A 19,474-nucleotide genomic window follows, 5' to 3' on the forward strand; every position below is an offset into this window, starting at 1 on the left:
CTGTCGACACCTACTTTACATTGTCGCTCACTGTAGCATGCAGTTTTCGTGCTTGAGGACAACTAATCTTTATCACATGTAGTGTAGGACTTTATAATAACAATTCAAACAAAATCATGAAATGGTATAGCAGCAACAACTAGAGAGGTAGAAGAAGAAGAAGTGGTGGTAGTAGTAGTAGTAGTAGTAAGAGTATTAGTATTAGTATTGCTGGTAGTAGTAGTGACAGTACTAATAGTAGTTGTAGATTTAGTAGCAATTACAGTAATAGTAGTAATACAATTTACAATGTAGAATAAGTAGTATTAGTAGCAGTGGTAGTAGTAATAGTAGTAGTAGTAGTAGTAGAAGTAGTAGTAGTAGTAGTAGTAGTAGTAGAAGTTATTGTAGTAGTACAGGTAGATTGGTAGCAACATCATCAACAGCAGTAGTGGTGTTAGTGGTAGTAGTAGTAGAATTAAATGTAGTTGAAGTTAGTGGTTGAACATATAGTATATATTTTAGGAATAGAAGAAGCAGCAGCAGAAGCAGTAGTAATGGTAGCAGTATTAATATTATTATTATCATTATCATTATCATTACTATTTTTTATTTAATATTATTATTATTGGAAGTAGAAGTAGTAGTATAATAGTAATAGTAGTAGTAGTTGTTTGTAGTAGTAGTAGTTATGCTGTTGTTGTAATAGTAGTAGAAGTATAGTAGTGTACTGCTGCTGCCGGTGGTAGTATTGTAGCAGTAGTAGTAGTACTGCTACTAGTAGTTGTGGTGGTAGTAGTGGTAGCAGTATTATTATTATTGTATTGTTATTACTATTATCATTATTGTTATTATCATAGTAGTAGTAATGATGTTGTTGTTGTTGTAGAAGTGGTGGTGGTAATATAGTAGCATCAGCAGCAGTAGTAGTAGTGGTAGTAGCAGTATAGTAGTAGTAGTATTAGTAGTAGTAGTAGTAGTAGTAGTAGTAGTAGTAGTAGTAGCAGTAGAAGAAGAAGTAGTAGTAGTTATGGCACTAATAATAGTAGTAAAAATGTGGAGTTTTAATGGTAATTACTGTTGAGAAGAAACTACTGTAGGAACATTGTTTAAAATTTAGTAAACACAAGACTTGTGGAGGATGCAATGTTTACAATGAATTATTCAAAAAATATCTATTTTGGTTTACAGCTGTGTAATTCATATCGAATGAATGATGAGGTTCATAAATAAAATCATGCAGTTAGACTTGAAACTCGTAGCCTGCAATCACGAATCCGTGACCTCGTCTAGCACCAAACTTTGACGTGTTTCATTACTCGATCTAAAATGTGACACGGTCGTGATTTATTCAATAGTTTACTAACATTTTGCGTAACGTTCACCGCTACGTAGGATAGATTAACGAAAAATGGCAGGATAACTGGTGTATCATAATTACATAATATATTAATTAATTTTAGGAAGCGACGGATGCTGTAACGCTGTCCGTATATCAACTGATCTGTACCTTCGGCCTTGAAAAAATCTTACTCTAGGAAAACAGTGGATGGACAGGTATGAGACGTCCCTTCATAATACGTTCACGCAATTTTCACTGGGCCATAATACTTCTAAGAAAAATGATAGCCGATATAGGGTCAGTGCATCACGCCTGAAGTGTCACCAGCAGATGAAAATTATCCAGAGGAGTGAAATGGGGCATTCACAGTGCACTCTTATTGTGGAGCTCGCCCCCTCCTGACGACCCACGATTTCCGTCGACTAATTTCACCCAGCCTCCGGAGGAGCCATTTAAATGGTCAGGAGTTGAAACCCACTTTCTAGAGAGCCATTTTAGGGATGATTTCATTTTTGAGTGAAAATCCACTCCAAAAAGTAATCCATTAAAAGAACAGTGTATTTCAATATAATATACTTAGAGTGAATCTTTCTCTATTTCATGATCATGTCCATATTTTAAACACAGACAACATTCACGTAATAACAAATAAATCTTTGAATGTCTTATATTTACAATAATCATGCTGGTCCAAAAATAGCAAAATTCTGATGCCTGGCCTTATGGCATTTCAGTTTCATGTGTATAAAAAGTTTGTTTACATCATCTGTTAAAGACAGCCACTTGTGAAAAAGTTTATGTAGATTAATCTCACGAATCATTCGTCGAAAAGTTCAGACCATTGGCGACCCCTGACACGGCATTCACCACAGCCTTGGTGCCTGTAGCCGAGTCGTGCGCTTTCAACGCGCACATACACGGGAACATCTTGGCGAAGGCGCGCTTGTATCCCATGCGGAATTCCTTGCCGTAGGCGTACAGGAACGGGTTGATCACCGAGTTCATGTGCGAGAGAATGATACAGGTTTGGATGAACTTGTAGGGTTGCATGACCGATGGAAAGAGGGCGCCGACGGAGTTGCTGAGGCTGAGAGGCAACCAACATATCATGAACACGAGGACAATGACGGCCACCGATTTGACCGCCTGCAGGTCCTTCTTGTAAGCTTGGAATCGTTTTTGGCGCCTTCGAGCGGTGTCGGCTGCTTCCGCCTCTCGTTCACTCGCGCGGTTTTTAGTGTCGTCCGATGCGGCTGTTCCGTTACTCGTAGCCCCGCTGCTGGTCGTGGGTTTGCTCAAACTTGGAAGAGTTACTGGCTCTATTCTTCTCATCTGAAATAAGAATGAGAAGAAGACAAAAAAACAGAAATCTTTACAAAGGTCTTCAACAAAAATATGAGTTTAAAAATTTGGGAGAAATAAGGGGGTGTATGTGCGTGTTTGTGGAGGGGATGGGGGGGGGGGGGGTTGAGACAGCGAGAAAGAAGAAGGAAAACAAGATTGGATAGAGAGAGAGAGAGAGAGAGAGAGAGTGAGAGAGAAAGAGAGAGAGAGAATGAGAGAGAGAGAGAAAGAGATTGAGAGAGAGAGAGAAAGAGATTGAGAGATTGTGACAACAAGAACGAGTTTGATTTGTAATGGGCAAACAAGACCAACAGAGAGAGTGTCAGAGAAAAAAAGGAATTAAAAGAGAATATATAAATAGAAAGAGACAGCCAGAGAGAGAGAGAGAGAAAGAGAGAGAGGGAGGGAGAGAGAGAGAGAGAGAGAGTGACATACAAACAAACAGACAAAGAGGGAGAAAGAGAGGATAAGAACCAGGGAGGAGTTGAGTGTTGAGACCGGTATAGAATGGTACGAAGCAAAAATAGCTAAGAATAGAAGTGAAAACTGCAACCATTCGCATGGTTCATAATAATGCTATCATTATGGCAGAGATGGCTCCCAATGTAAACTGTAATTCTTTCTGAATCTGATTAATACTAGAAGAGGAAGACACATGCCTTCCAGATGCTCAACTGTCAAGGAGGATGAAATGAGGAGAATGAAACAGGTTCGTGGTATTCCGTGACACGAGAGCAAATATTGGTAGAGGAGCGCATCACCGATGCATCAGCCCACGACGGCACCTGTACGAGCATATTGCGTCCTTATGAGTAGAGACCAGAGAAAGAGTTCTTTCATCTATTCCCTTCCCGATTTCATAAAGTCAAGTTCTCGTCATTTGATGACATTGTGAGAAAGAATATGTCTTGAACAATTTGAGGAAGTCTACAAATTCATGATGATTGTATTTTATCAAGTATAGACTTTTATAAAAAACGTTTTTACCTTTATTGACAACGATATTGTAAAATCAGATGACTTTTCTGTAACGCGACTTCTTGTTTCCGATACTATAACAGATAGGGGTCTAATTCTCTAGAATATCAAATTTTATGAATGCTAATAAGAGCGAGGAAATCTTAACAGATTCAACGATGGGGAGAAGGGACGCCAGTACAGTGAGGAGGGGATTCCCCTATGATTACATGATTGAAGAGTATAGGTTGAATATTTTGAAGAGGTGAAACATAATTCGAGAACTCTCTCACCCTTTTTATTCTAATGTGGAAAAAATGTCAAGTGCCTTTCGGGTTTAGGAATTGCCAACAGGAGTGTCACAATAATGCACTTTCATGAAAACCGACATATTTAGAAAAAAATAAAGCGGCTATTCTCTTGAACCCCGAACTCATCAAATATTTAGAATTCAGGTCACCTTTGATATCGTAGATTCAAACTGTCGAACGTAATCATGTTATTCAATATGAATAGATTCTCGTAAATGTTCTCCATACGAGTTTTGCTATTCAAATTTGAATGGATTCTACTGAACATATGAATGGATATTCCGACAGAGAGAGAGAGAGAGAGAGAGAAAGAGAGAGCACATTCTTTATTAATTGTTTTGCCGAGGGATCATGTGACCCCTTACCCCCCCCCCCCCTCCCTCCCCATCCTCCAGCACCACCCCACCCTCACTGATGGAATAGGCCACTATGGATGATGATATCTCAGGGTGAGATTGGAGCCCTCATCGTCGGATAATGCAATCAATTAATGAAGAACGTCATCCTCTGGGAAATCAGTCCGAAAACCTCACACTCGGCTTCACTCCTGCAGGGAGATCTTTCATGTCATTTATTTCCACTAGTTTGTTTCCGAGCTGTGAAAAAAAGAAATCTTTATCGCTATGACATTCAGGAAAACGCATTCCCGGCGTCCATTATTCTTTCTCTTGGCGAAATGCTCGCGGTCCTCATTGATGAGAGGCCGACGAATGAATATTATTCAGTTAAGCGTTTGTAGGGGTACATTAATTTTATTGATCTGAAGGCACTGCTTGCTTAGTCCTGAAATAGAATGACACATCATAAAAGACCTTCGAAAAAAAGCCTCAACCTCTAGCAATTCAATAGCCTTGCACATTACCCTTTTTAATGTGCGAACATTATAATGACGTACTACGTTATCCTGATTTATATAGGATGTTCTACAGCATTATGAAGGTGCCCTTGAGAATATTTCTCAAAAATCTTTGTGAAGGTTTTTTTGTATGTATTGTATGATCAGATATTATGATATATACTCGATCCAGAAAAAATATATTAATTTCACAATCCCGATAGAATTGATAATTGAATGATAAATCACTATTCTGTGTTTTCTGTGTTTTGTTATTTTAATAACTGATTATTTTTCATCTTTGATGGATGGTGTTTTAATGACCAACACTGTCACGACGAATTATTCAGCAAAGCTGAATAAATTGAATGACAACAAAATCGTAGAAACGTTCAAATATTCAAGTTTTAGGGCATTGGACTTCTAATCTCGCTAAGTAAGCAGAAGACCTTACTAACGAGCGAACGCGACCTAAAAGAAACAAAGAAAAGAAACAAAAAAAGAAAACAAAAAATAAAGTGGTTGGGATGACTCCGAGAAGTAGCAGAAGAAGAGGTAGGTGAAGAAGAAGGAGAATAAGGAGGTAGAGAAGAAGAAGAAGAATAGGAAGGTGAAGAAGAAGGAGGAGGAGGAAGAGCTAGAAGGAGGGGGAGGAGGAAGAGCTAGAAGGAGGGGGAGGAGGAGGAGGTGGAGGAGGAAAATAAGATGGACAAGGAGAAGGAAAAAAGAAGACGATGACGACAATAGAGAAAGCACGACGAATATAGAGGCCATAAAACGTCAAGAGCAGTTTATGCAATATCCTCACAGCACATGAGCAGGGTCAACTTGGGCACAATGGAGAAGTTTACCACCCATTTAAGGTTCTTAACTCTCGGTCTTAATGCCAGATTCTTGTACATTCTTCTCTAGGAAAAACTGCTTGTCCGAATCTATCAAGGAGTAATTTTGGAAATGTTTAAAGGAAATGTCCTTATGTTTTATACCGCAACGGAATTTCATTGCAGGCAAATTGAAATAATTCAGAGTCTCAGCGAATCACTTAATTTGTAGACTAGTAATTAAGGCTGTTCACTGCTGGTAGTTACATGCAGTGAGAATAATAGTTGTCATAATCATCTTCATAAGGCAGCTAAGTTATTGAATTAGGAGACACGTAAAGAAAAGAAATATAAAACACAAACTCAAATCAATATTAATATCATATACATCATACCACCGCACCTTATTTAATCAATTGGCATTGACACCCCTATTATGTTCGAAAGGTATGTTTCGCAAAATTATTAAGCTATGTATTGTAAGTGAGCAAAACGAATTAGAACGTACGTTGGATAACATTTAATGACCAAAATGAGACGAAATGATTGAATATGTGTGAGCTCACAAATATGACACAGTTAATTTCATTTTATAGAAATATTCCCACTTTGAACCTTTAAATTTATTCTAGTTTTATTTTCTTCAAATTCCTAGCACTAAGTTTTTAATGATATCTCTAATTTCGATACCCAGAAAATCAGGAAATTAAATTAAGTTCACTGTCTTGCGAAATCAATCTAACCTACTAACCCAGACTTGAAATAGTAGTCTAAATTCTAATTCATCGGAGGATTTCTAAAGTGCTTTCTTCTGGTGTCCAGAGAATCAAGAAATTATTGTTTACTGTTTCACAAAATCAATCTGACTTAACAAATTTACATCAAATAGGAGATTTAGTTCTGGCAAATTTTAAACATAATGTATATTTGAATTCCTAAGCGGAAAAAGTTTCATCTCTCTCTTGATTAAAAAAAACATATAGCTTAGATAAAGCTTCGGCAACAATTTTGATGCTGCATGTTTGTGTACTCCCACATACCCATTTCAGTGTTATTATTATTACTATACGTGTCCATTATTTATCAAAATTCAGTAAATTTGTCATCATTTTGAGATGTAAAAATCTCACAATACAATAAAGGCTCGAACCCTATGCATAAGCCTTTATACTTTTGTTCTTTGCAATCTTCCTGTCTATCCCTTCGTTTCAGGCTCCAGTCGCATGACCAGTCCGCAACTTTATCTTTAAACCGTGAAACATGGACTGCGCCTTTAAGCTCTCATCTGGTTAGAACCTAATTATGGGTGATTTATAAGAAAAGATGGCTGTGGGGCCTCAGGAAATAGATAGATAGGCACCCGTCTATATCCATCTAGATGACTAGTTTCTCTTTGAATCGTGTACCGTGACGGAGAGACCTTTCTCTAGGGATACCCATGGTTTGGTGATTCTTTGGAAGAGGAGGGTGACTTCCGGTAAAGATCTGTCAGCTTTCTCATTTTTGGGGTCTTGATTTTATTTATTTATTTCTTATTGTGTGTGTGTGTGGGGGGGGGGGGAAATATAATAATAGAAATATCTCCTGAAATGGATTCATTTTAATTTTTCCTATTATTCATAATTTGACAAGAAATGGCTGAAGAGTTTGGACCGACCATTTGTGTGTTTGTAATCCCACCTACCCATTTCTGTGTGCAGTACACTATGTTATAATCACGATGGAGTCTTTGAGTTATCATTTATTCGATGATTCAGAAATTTCACCAATTGCTATATACTTCATAATCAACCTTTCCCGATTGCTTCTGGATAGTTTCTTTCATACTGTAATTGCATCACCATGATGACAAAAGCCCCATCTTATATAGAGTTGATATTAATTGCAACCTATTTGCGATTGATTTGGATTTGGATCAATTGCAACTCAAGACGGAGCCCAGAACTCAATTCTATTTAGAAGAAAGAAAGAAGAAAGAAAGAAGAAGCATCATGTAAACGAACTATTAACGAAGTATGGAGCATTAAACAGACCTGAAATAGCAGTTACGTGATTTAACACCACGATTTTCATAGTGCAGTTCATACTTTGTGATCACGGGATTAAATTGTTATCATGACGGGAAACGCAAGGGATCAAGAGATTCCCCATTTTTATTTTATTATTTTATTCTTCATTCGGTGACTGATAATCTAAACTCCAAACCATTTTAGACAAAATTCACTGGCTAGAGACCATATCATTCAATCATGTGTCATACTCATTGTTGCATCCTTAATACAAACTAAATTGTAATTTCAACGGCTCATCAATTGCAACAGCAGAAACTATAGGTTGTGACTTAGGCTGATAATGGGGAGACAATTCTATAACGATTGCATTGCTTTACTCATACAATATATTTTATCCATCTATTCAACACAGTTAAAGGTAAAGACCAGTTATGGTCATACGATTGCATTGTGAAAGAAACGTTGTGGAATCTATCAGGAAAGGTTGATCATCTAGTATCTAGCATCTGCAAGGTTCTGGAATCATCAAAATGATAAGAAATTTGGCCCATTCTTCGTAAAGTTACAAGCACTATACACAGAAAGATGTATATGGGACTACCCTATATCTCTCACAGACCATGAGAGAAACAAATTTACCAAATATATGAATTAGTAGGCGGTTTCCTGGCAAATTTTTTATCATCATGTATTAGTCAAAACATATTCTTTCACATGATTGGTAATGAGAGCTTCCATTTCATTTTTTGAAATTGGGGCGTTTCCAATACTGGTCTTTACCTTTAACATAATCATTCATGTGATGCACAATGGGAATGACACTGCCGTGAATTATTACCAATTTATAAATCAAAATTGGCAAATGAATTGCTCTACTCGTACATAATATCAGCCCATCTATTCACGGAGGTTAACTTAATTATTCATGTGATGCACATAATTCCGCTATGGCTGCACATCGATCTCAATATATATCTCCTCAAAGGTTAATGAAATCACATCAGCGCCTATGGATTTCATTGCAACGTGTCCATTCTCATTTACTCGCTCCAATGGTGATGGTAATTTTATTCTGCATCTGTGTATCAAACAGGTTTTAAAGCCCCACTGTACTATGTGTAGCTACTGGCTCCCTCTATATAGAAAACAATGCCTAAGCGGTGCCCGTTGGTCCCCCATGATCCTCTTTTTCTTATGTTAATTGAGAGTTGAGTTGATGAGATAGCCACCTGTCATTAACCACGCTGGGTGGTCTAATGCCTCCTGGACAAACTAGTACAGACTGGCTTTAAGCTAATATTCAGTTCCTACAAACCCTGCACGACAGGCGTACAAGGAGCGCAGGGTAGGGATGGGGTGGGGTCTGTGGAGGGTTGATGAAGCTGCAGCCCCCTATATGATTAATTTTTTCCCCTCCAATTTACGGGCAATCGTCACCTCATATTCGGACAACCGTCATCTATTTTGGCAGCTAAGTAGTATTTTGTTTGTACTTTTGAATCTTGTGTAGGATATCTTCATTAAATATGTCGCTGTTAGTGAAATAAAATGTCAAAAATCTGTGTTCGCCTGCTTTGATCAATCGCTAAATTCAGCAACTGACAAGCTGATATTCGTAAAAAAAGACGCCGCCCCCTGTCGAAATCGTGCCCGTTAATGCAGAGTAAGCAAGGGCTATACGTTTCGTAGGCTGTTTGTAAAATGGGGTGTCCTCTATATAGAATACTGTTATAATCAAAACCAAATATATTTTATTTAACAAATTGTGTTAATAATTATAATCCTGAAATCCATCCAATTAGAAATGTTTTATGAATATAAACAAGAGAGAACTGGAAGAAAGGACACATGCATAATGTCAATGAGGTCAGTTAAAACACCCCATTCTTGTGGATTTTATATCAATCCTTAAAGGATAATACATCTGAAAGTAAAGCGACACCTGTTTTACTCAATTCCAAAGTAATTAATTTATATCGTGATGTGCCAAACAAGTCAATTAAATCAGCTGCGGATTAACTTTTAATTAAAAAGCACCTTTGTCCATCTTATGACACGTAATGCCTTTAATAATTGTCACCAGATACAATTTTGTTCACCCTACTAATAGACATCTGTTGTTTTGTGGATATGTGTTTTTTCTGGTAAGCACGAATAGATAAGAAGAAACAGGAACACAAACAAATATATTTCTCAAGGTATATTTTCATTCTAAGAAGGTTAATTGACCTGGAAAGATTTCAAGGTTATTTTGACCTGAACGATTCCATTAATGCTGGACACCGCTTTTGTTAGACATTCGATTCCTAAAATGCAGTATATAGTCCTCCCCTTTTAAATGTGATGTTTCTTGATTTAAGTCTGAGAATACATGTAGGACGAGATAACTTTCAAGTTCATGTAAGGTTGGGGATATGAAGGTATTGACGCCAAAGAGAATGGAGAGAAAGAGAGAGAGAGAGAACAAAATAAAGAAAGAGTGAAATAGAGAGAGTGTGGGAATTATATAAAATAGATAGACAGAGAGAGAGACAGAGAGAGAGAGAGAGAGAGAGACAGACAGAGAGAGAGAGACAGAGATAATCTTGGATCGGATATGAGGATATGAACGAAGAGTGCGGGGTTATGGTGATGGATACGAAAGCCCCCTTTCCTCGGAAATTAAGATAAATCATTTACCCGCGATTCATTCTCCCATTCAGTGATCACCATCTCCTGTATAGGAGAGCGAATAGTGGTGGCGCCATGATAAATCAAACTCGGACTCTCTCTCTCTCACTAATGCCCAGTTTGACGGCCAGAGAGTGACCAGTCCTCGTATGACTCAATCTTGTTAATGTCCTGCGCAATTAGCGATTCAAAATTCACAAACTTAATATTGTCTTTAAAACAAATGAAGGATTTAGTATGTTAACATCTTACGAAGATGACAGGCCCCAGCTCCATTTGCGAAACAAACTGACAAAATCTCTCGGCGAAATGTTATTTATTAATTATACTTTTCGTGGAATTATTTCCCATTTTTCTCTTCTCTTAAAACAAATGGAACGGACACCGTTGCGTTGTTTCCTTCCCCTTGTGATGATCACGTTTATGAATGTAATTGGTGTGAAATTAACAACGCCTGTGAAGCTGCTAAAGTGTAACCTCACGCTATAGTGTAACCTAACGCCTAAGAAACTAAAAAAAGGTTCACTTCAGCGGATACGCTATATACACACTGATACACAGTGGAACCGTTATTGAGGAGCACACGCTAACCGTAATTTGTTGGGAAACACAAGCGAACCATAATTAATAGTGGCTCTGAAGGGACATCGCGAATCACAAACTTTGAAGTGAAATTCGTGATGAAAATATGCGACAAATCTCATATTTTGTCTCGATTTTTTAATTTATTTAGTTATATTATATTTCCTTTATCTCTGCTTTCTTTCTCTTTCTCTCTCTTCCTCTCTTTCTTAATATATCTCACTTCTATAACCCCCCTCTCTCTCTCTCTCACTCTCTTTCTCATCTCATTCTCTCTCTCTCTTTCTCATCTCATTCTCTCTCTCTCTCTCTTTCTCATCTCATTCTCTCTCTCCCTCTCTCTCTCTCTCTCTCTCTCTCTCTCGTTATCCTTCTCTCTCTTTCTCTATATCTTCCCCCGCCCTTTCTGTTTTTCTCTCTGTCTCTCTCATCTTCTTCTTCCTTTTTCTTTCTATCTATTAATTGCTGTTTTGTTATAGCCGAGCTTTAGAGCCTTTCTACATTGTTGGAAGGCCCAACAATTTGATAGACACCAGGCTGATGGACACACTTAAGACACACTTCTGCATGGATTTTCAAAACATGTTTATGAAGACGAATATAGTGATGAAAGTACAACATTAGGGTTTTCTGCGTACAACACAAACCTAAATAAATTATTGGGCACTCCTTCGTCAAATTCGTCTTCAAACATATTTGTTTTATAAATCATTGCAGAAGTGTGTTAAATGACATCCTCTTTCACATCATTATATAATTCAACTGAAATTTTGCTATAAAATATTAAGACAATTTTGGGCTCCCAACACTTTAGAGGGGCTGTGTTTATAGTGCGTTCAGTACATACAATTCAGAAACATAAGGGAAAGCTCAATTTGATACGCTGACCGTTTTAAACGTAGTATAAATTCAAACATCTGTGGTTCTATAACCAACCACATGGCCACATGACTGTTTCACGTTTATTTTGAAAATCCTTGCAGAGGTGTGTATTTTAAATGACATCCACTTTCACATCATTAAACAAATATTACAATACATGGTTGGTCAATTTGGGGGTTCCAACACTTTAGAGAAGCTTTATCTTCAATTTGTTATCTATTGGTACATATGGGCCACTTTTTATGCCGTAGAGCGGTGGTGGTGATGATGATAATGATAATGATGATATGCAAGATGGCCATCTCGTGCAAGATTTCCTTACGTAGGCCTACCCTATCTCCCTCAAAATCGTTATGGCTGATAAAGATATTTTTATTTTCATTATTTTTATTTTTATTTAAAGGGTGAGAAAAGAGTTTTAAAACGTCGAAACAATTTTGAAAAAACAACTAAATGATAAGTTAAAGTGTTGGGAGTCCTACACATTAATGGAAGAAAAAAAGTATGCACCAAAGTAATCCATTTATGCATCAATTCAAAAAAAAAAATTCACATCTGAAGGGGCACATCCCCCCTCAGACACCCCCTCCCCTTGCGTTCTTGTTCCTGTTAATTGAACTTACGACTGTTTTCTTTTTAATTTGGCAAAAATTATGCACCAAATCGAGAATTTATGCATCAATTGAAGAAAAAAAAAACTTAAACTCTGAGGGGGGTACATCCCTCTCAGACACCCCCTTCCTTCATTGCACGTCCATTCGCCTCCCCCCCCCCCCAACAAAATAACCTGGCGCTTAAGTGTAATCTGCTGCTAAAGTGTAACTTGCTGCTAATGTGTAACCTGCTGCTAAAGTGTAACCTGCTGCTAAAGTGTAACCTGCGTCTAAAGTGTAACCTGCTGCTAAAGTGTAACCTGCTGCTAAAGTGTAACCTGCTGCTAAAGTGTAACCTGCTGCTAAAGTGTAACCTGCTGCTAAAGTGTAACCTGCTGCTAAAGTGTAACCTGCTGCTAAAGTGTAACCTGCTGTTTAAGTGTAACCTGCTGCTATAAAGTGTAACCTGATGTTAAAGTGTAACCTGCTGCCATGGGCGCTGCCACAGGGGTGCGGGGGGGGGGGGGGGGGGGACAGGGGAGCACCTGTACATTTTTTATTATTCATTTTCTCTAAAGCAGAAGTGTTTTAGGGGCAAATTTTTTGTTGCTTATAATACATCCACAGGGGTATCCAAGTTTAAGTGAAAACAGACCAATATTGATAATAACAATTGGAAAAAAATGATCTGATCGACTCCTTAATTCTCCCAACTATATTATTACAATTTAATTAAAATTAAGGTGATTGTTAATCACTAAAAAGCAATGAATTGGCTCTATATACCATTCAAGACATTTAATTGTTGAAAGATTTAAACAAATCCTGTCTTACAGTATGTCTTATTTTCATGGAAAAAAAACGGTTGGGAGAATTCAACCAGAACGTCAATGACGTAGCGCTCCTCCGCATCTCGCAACAACAATAACCAAAATAACAATTTGTTAGATTTCATATTGAAAAAGGTATTAATACTATTTCCATGAAATGTAGAAAGACTATTTATAACTGGATGAGCAGATGAGTAACTGTGATGTAGATGCTGGACATAGTGTGGTAACGCATGACGGTCAGTCTCTAGATCTCATCACGCGTGCGCCTGGCCTCAGCTCAGCTAGCTAGCTCCAGACGTATACACGAACAACGAACGCGCGCCGGCATCACGACCGCTACGGCCGCGAGCCCGTTCGCTGAAGTGAACTTCTTTTTCAAAAACTTAGGCGGCAGGTTACACTTTAGCGGAGTTTTCACTTTAGCAGCTTAACAAACGCCTCATGTTCTTCTTGCAGTGACTGTCAGATCCAACGGTAAGTAACCAAAGATAAATCTACCGGCCCACTCCAGAAACAGAACACCGGAACCCCGTCTTATAAAGAGTTGCGATCGAGCCGAATCAATCGTAAGTTTTGCAATCAATCACAAGTTTGCAGTCTACTTAGTATCTTCTACCTCTTACGTACATGGCTGCAATCGATATCAATCGCAAAGAATTTCCGATTAAGATCAACTCTTTATACGACGGGGCCCACAAATGCCACGCGATTGTAACGATGTGCTTGTATAGGTGCGTGGGGATGGGGTGGGGTGTGCACGTTGAGTAACCCAATAGTATACTAAGTATAGTGAATTATTGTTTTGATAATGAGGGATGTTATGACAATATTAGTAAGTAGTTAACACTTTTAATAGTCAAAACTGTTTTACGACGTAATTTTGCCCCGGCAACAACTTCTACCCGCACAACGCCCTACACTCATCGATTTCGTAACTTCAATCCTGAACCAAACACCATACCCTAGCCTAATCCTAAACCTAAACATGAACCAAACGTAAAACCCAGCTGTAACTCTATAACCATAGCCAGAATATCTTTGACAAAATAAAGCCTGGATCAATAATTGTTCGCAGGCTGGAGCAAACGCTAAAGGACCATATTTTAAATTTAAAACATCCACGGAGGCATCCCTCCCGGCACTTCCCTCCTCAACATTCCCCTCCAGGAACCCATACATCGATGAAGAGCGATTATTTATGACATAATCATCCGTTTCATATCATAAATTCTGAACCGAACAGGGGATGGTATCTAATCGCATAATAAATTGTGAATATTGCTCTTCTTGACATACTTGGTTACGAATTGCGTCAAATTATGATTTAAACATTTCAATGCCAAATACCATTCGCGTAAGTAATTTTTCGTTATTTCAGTCAAGAACTTGGGTCGAATTATGACTAGAGCCTTCTCAGAATATGATACATTCATTTAAACATGTTTAAACGAGCTGCTTTATATCGTGACTTATCAACAATTTGATGGTAAATGCCCTATTCTTAACTGAAATAGTGTTTTATTATAACTTTTTAAATCGAGAATTGATGTAACTATATAGGCCACCTCATCATAGGGAATCAGTTTTTCAATCAAAGTAGTTTCACAGTTGACGACTCTTTTGTTTCATTGGATCTATCGGAAAACCTTTTACAATTTTTATCCTTAAATTCTACAATCAAAATCTATGATTTTGAGTGTGCTGCTCTATGGATCAGAGACACGGACTCTGAGAACAGCAGACATCAAAAGGTTGGAGAGTTTTGAAACATGGATGTGGAGGAAGATGGCAAAGACAACTTGGGTGGATAGAGTGACAAATGATGAAGTTTTAGGGGAGTGGGGGAGTGGGGGAGGAGCGGAAGTTAGTAACAACATGGAAGGAGATACAAAATAAATAGATAGGGCATACTCTACGGCATGTTGGACTCCAGAGAGATATTACTGAGGAGAGAATAGAAGGGAAAAGATCGAGATGAAAGGAAAACAATTATTATGGTGATGGGTGGTATCAAAACAAAGGATGCATTCCAAAAGATGAAGGAAAGAACTCAAGACAGATTTCTTTTTTTAATGGAGTGTTTTTCATGTATAGCATGTATAGCATAGCACCAGAGGGAGAATTCAAATCTAGAATGTGTATTATCATAGAAGATGTGTAGAAGACGTGTTTATTGTTCTAGCGTCACAGAAAAGAAACCAATATCTTATCCTAGTCTTGTAAAATTTGACTAACGATGTACATTCAAAGATCAGAGAACATGGAGGGTTTAGTATGTTATCAAAGATAACAGGCTCCAGCTCCAGTTCCAAAATAAACTCACACGATCTCTCGGCGAAATGTTATTTATTCATTATACTTTTCGTGGAATAATTTTCTTGACTATAACTGGACTAACGATGAACACTCAAAGATGAGAGAACAAGTGGGATTTAGTATGTTAACATCTTACGAAGTTAACAGGCTCCAGTTGCAGTTCTAAAATAAACTCACACAATCTCTCGGCAAAATGTTATTAATTCATTATACTTTTCGTGGAATTATTTTCCCTGTTTCTCTTCTCTTTTTTTCTTCAATCTTTTTTTTTCTTCACATGTTTCTTCTCTTCCTATATTTTTGTATTCTTCCTATGGTACTTTCTTTCCCTTCTTGTTATCCTTCCTTTTATTCCTTGTTCCTCATTAAAAAAAAAACCTCTAGTCAGCCTTCTAATCAACTTGCTTTAACAATACCCTCTTCCTCTTCCTCTTTACTTTTCTTCTTCTTCTTCATCTTCTTTTGCAACAAAACAAAAAAACAAGAGGAATCACTACTATTTCTTATCTTTTTTCCTTCTTTTTGTTTTTCTTTTTTCTTCTTCTATTTTTCTGCTTTTTCTTACTCTTCTTCCTCCTCTTTCCTTCCTCCTCTTATTTCTCATTCTCCTCACCCTCGTTCACTTTCCTTCTCTCCTTCTTTCCCCTTTAAATGTTCATAATCTTTCCAATATATTATCTATGGTAGCACGGAAGATCTCATTAAATCAATATAATCAGTAATAACCACTATTCATTTTCTATATCCGCTGCATGTTGGTCATTACTTGGTAATATTACCTTTCCTTATCCCGAGGCTTTTCGATGGTCAAAGCTATCGTGTTAAATACACCTGCTAACCTTCCCTGACATATCCTAAAATTTAATCCACATTTCCTCACATTTTTTTAGACATTTTACACGAAGTGAGATCAATACACAACGCATTTGCTACTAGAATAACAGCAATGGATAGTGGCAATTTCCTTACGTGTTTCACAACGACCTAGAAATTGTTATCATGGTGTTGTCGTTCCCATTCGGCAAATTTCAAATTACTTTAAGTGTTGCTTTTCATATATCGAATGTCCTATGTTTCGTAGCTCCATAACAATGGTTAAAACGATGTAGGTGATTCCCAGAATGTGGTCCATTTTTGACATCTTATGAATGTGTTTATCTTGCCTTCTTTAGGTGAAATTTGAAAGTTGTTTGCATTGTTTCTGTTTCTGAATTATCAATATCTGTACTATCAAAGAAAACGAGAAAATTGGTAGACCCGCTTAATCGTGACTATGTGCACCCTTTACATATTCGATACCTAAAGTCGACTATCACTCTGTTAACTTTTTTGTTTTGCTTGTCAGGATTTTTTTTGGAAATTCACCCTCCCCCCTTTCACTAAATCCTGTATCCGCCCTTGAGCACAAGGGCATATCGGGACAAACCACAAGAACGACTTCGTTGACCTTCACGATGCAACCTTCACGATGCAACCTTCTCTCTCTCTCTCTCTCTCTCTCCTTCTCTCCTTCTCTCTCTCTCTCTCTTGCATCACCACGTATTTCAACCTTGCCCACACTCCAATTGAAGAGCCTTTCATGAACCGGTCCAAGGTTTAGAACTCCCAAGACACCCCACTCATCGGCTTTCACATCCTTCCTCACTCCGTCAATGTCCCTTCGAGAAGGTTACGGAACGACGGTAATCGAAGCTTTATTATGTTAACGAACAGCCAACCCATCTCGAAGTCGAGCACATGAAAGACGAGACACTCGGTCATGGCGACGCATGGACATAATATACACGGGAGTAAAAAAAGGTACAAAAAAGGCGCGATCAAAGCTTCGCAATCACAACCATGTCGTAATAAGTTTAGATTACGCTTTTCGCGCAATGCGGCAGACCTTTTATAAGACGTTCGACAAATGATTTTGAAATGTAATTATAGTTGAAGGTTTTGCTTTTGGATTTGGTGGAAGGGTGTTTGGTGATATGCTGAAGGGGTATGTCGATCAATGGTGTAGGTCACAAATTCAAGAGGCGGCCGGGGGGGGGGGGGGGGGGAGACTGAGAGGCATAAGTAAGGGTAATAGGGGGCAGATGGAAGCACCGGAAGAGAAAAAGAGAGGAACAAAAGGAGAGCGAAGAAGTAATGGAACAAGAGCAACGAAGAGGGGGAGAGAGAGAGAGAGAGAGAGAGAGGGGGACAGGAAGAAAGAAAATGGGAGAAAGAAAGAGAGAATGGTATAGGATTACAATCATTATCCGTGACTACTTGACCCTTCCCCCTAGCCTGAATATTGTTAAGAAGCAAGATGTGTCTATCTTCAAACCGTGACGTCTTGTCCATGTTAAGTTGTGCTCGACTTCAGCAATTTTAAAGTGGCTGTATAAAATCGATATTTTCTATAAATTCTTTTTAGGTTATTTCCTTTGCTCGCAAAGGATGCTGGGGAAAATATGCCCATTGATATTCTCTACATGACATAACCAAATTTATGAGAATGACAATTTTATAGTTGAAAAATAGATAGGAGAGATGTGGAAATGCGTATAGGAATTGAATATCCACCTTAAATATAGGTATAGTGCAACTGTTTGACAATCAGTAGTTCACATGGCCTGGCATGGCTGGGAATAATGAAGATGGCAGAACGATTTATTAATATCAATATGTTCTATAAAATGATCTAGAAAGTATTAGTCAAATCCAGGTCACGTTCTAAGAGGGATTCTCAGCTGATTATGCCAATCACAAATCGTGAACTCGGATCAATGCAAGCTTAAATGTTCTAGAAAATCGTATCCAGGTCACGTTCTAAGAGGGCTTCTCAGTTGATTACGCCGACTACAATGGTGAAGTGGGATCGATGCAAGTTTCATATTTTTTGAGCGACATTTGAAGACGGGAATCCATATTTCTTTGGTGGGATGCTCAAATGTTAAGCTATACGGGGGAGCAGGGGCTGCTTATTCCCCATGCCGAAGAGCAATAGGGGAAGAAAGAAGATGACTTAGCAAGGAGAGAGAGAGGAGGCAAAGACAACTGTGAATAGTCCCTCCAACACTTTAAAAACTAGGGTTTGAAATTTGAAGGGGCCGAGGAATAACCTTTATTTCAAAACGGTAAATTAACACTTTTAACATGCTTGATCAATAGTGTCAATATGCCATTTTGAAAATGCAGCACTCCTAAGATCTTTTAAATGGCGATTTAAAAAGTCAGATTTCAAAATTTTCCACTCAATCACCCATTGGCCTTGCCTCGTACTTTATCGATCTAGTAAGACTGGTCCCCCCCCCCCATTCGACACTCGTGTCCCCCTAAATAACTCGATCCTCGCTACGCCACTTCCATCTAGATACTGCACTTAATCGCTTTCACATTCTTATGCAGCTACACATTCGGCATCTTCTAATTGACCTCCCCATAGATGTAATATATTCTGAGATAGTAGTAATGAAAAGAAGACACCATTTTCTTTTTATTTAGGACAGCTGTCTGATCTTGACCTCATATTGGCTCTCTTTGGTATACCGACAATCGAAAAGCTCCTTTCTTTTTCGTAAATGAAATTTCATGTTCCTGAGTCAGGAGAATATGATTATGAAATTTCCTGTTTTCTTCGACTGAATTGTAAGGCTCTGAATTTGCGGCCATTCAAAGACAGTCCATTTGGTTCCCATTTTTCTTGTGACCATCTTCTTCCTCTTTCTACTTACCCCTCTCTGTTCATCTTTTTTTTTGCTCTTGTTTCCCCTGTTTTCCTCTTAATTTTTCTCTTCTTCTTCTTCTTCATTTTCTTCTTCTTCTTTTTCTTCTTCATTTTCTTCTTCTTCTTTTACTTCTTTTTCATTTTTTTCTTTTTATTCTAATCATTCTTGTTTTTATCTCCTTCTTCTTCTTTTACCTCTCACTCTCCTTCTTCTTCTTTTCCTTTTCCTTCTCCTCTCTCCTTTCTTTCTTCTTAATCGCCTTTCTCTTCTCGTTTTGTCTTCTCCTTTCACTTCTTATT

At 38.0% G+C, this 19,474-nt stretch overlaps 1 protein-coding gene across 1 annotated transcript in view; it reads right to left on the bottom strand.

The window, feature by feature from the left end:
* Nucleotides 1–2,131: 2,131 nt before the first annotated feature.
* LOC594670 (adenosine receptor A2a-like) overlaps nt 2,132–19,474 on the bottom strand; it is a 100,531-nt gene continuing 83,188 nt past the window's right edge. The window contains exon 2 of the mRNA XM_794103.4: nt 2,132–2,653. Within this exon, the coding sequence (XP_799196.2) occupies nt 2,132–2,653 (522 nt within the window). The remainder of the gene's footprint in view (nt 2,654–19,474) is intronic.

This window comes from Strongylocentrotus purpuratus, unplaced genomic scaffold (assembly GCF_000002235.5).
Source record: "Strongylocentrotus purpuratus isolate Spur 01 unplaced genomic scaffold, Spur_5.0 spur5_scaffold_2, whole genome shotgun sequence".
NCBI classification, from domain to species: Eukaryota; Metazoa; Echinodermata; class Echinoidea; order Camarodonta; family Strongylocentrotidae; genus Strongylocentrotus; species Strongylocentrotus purpuratus.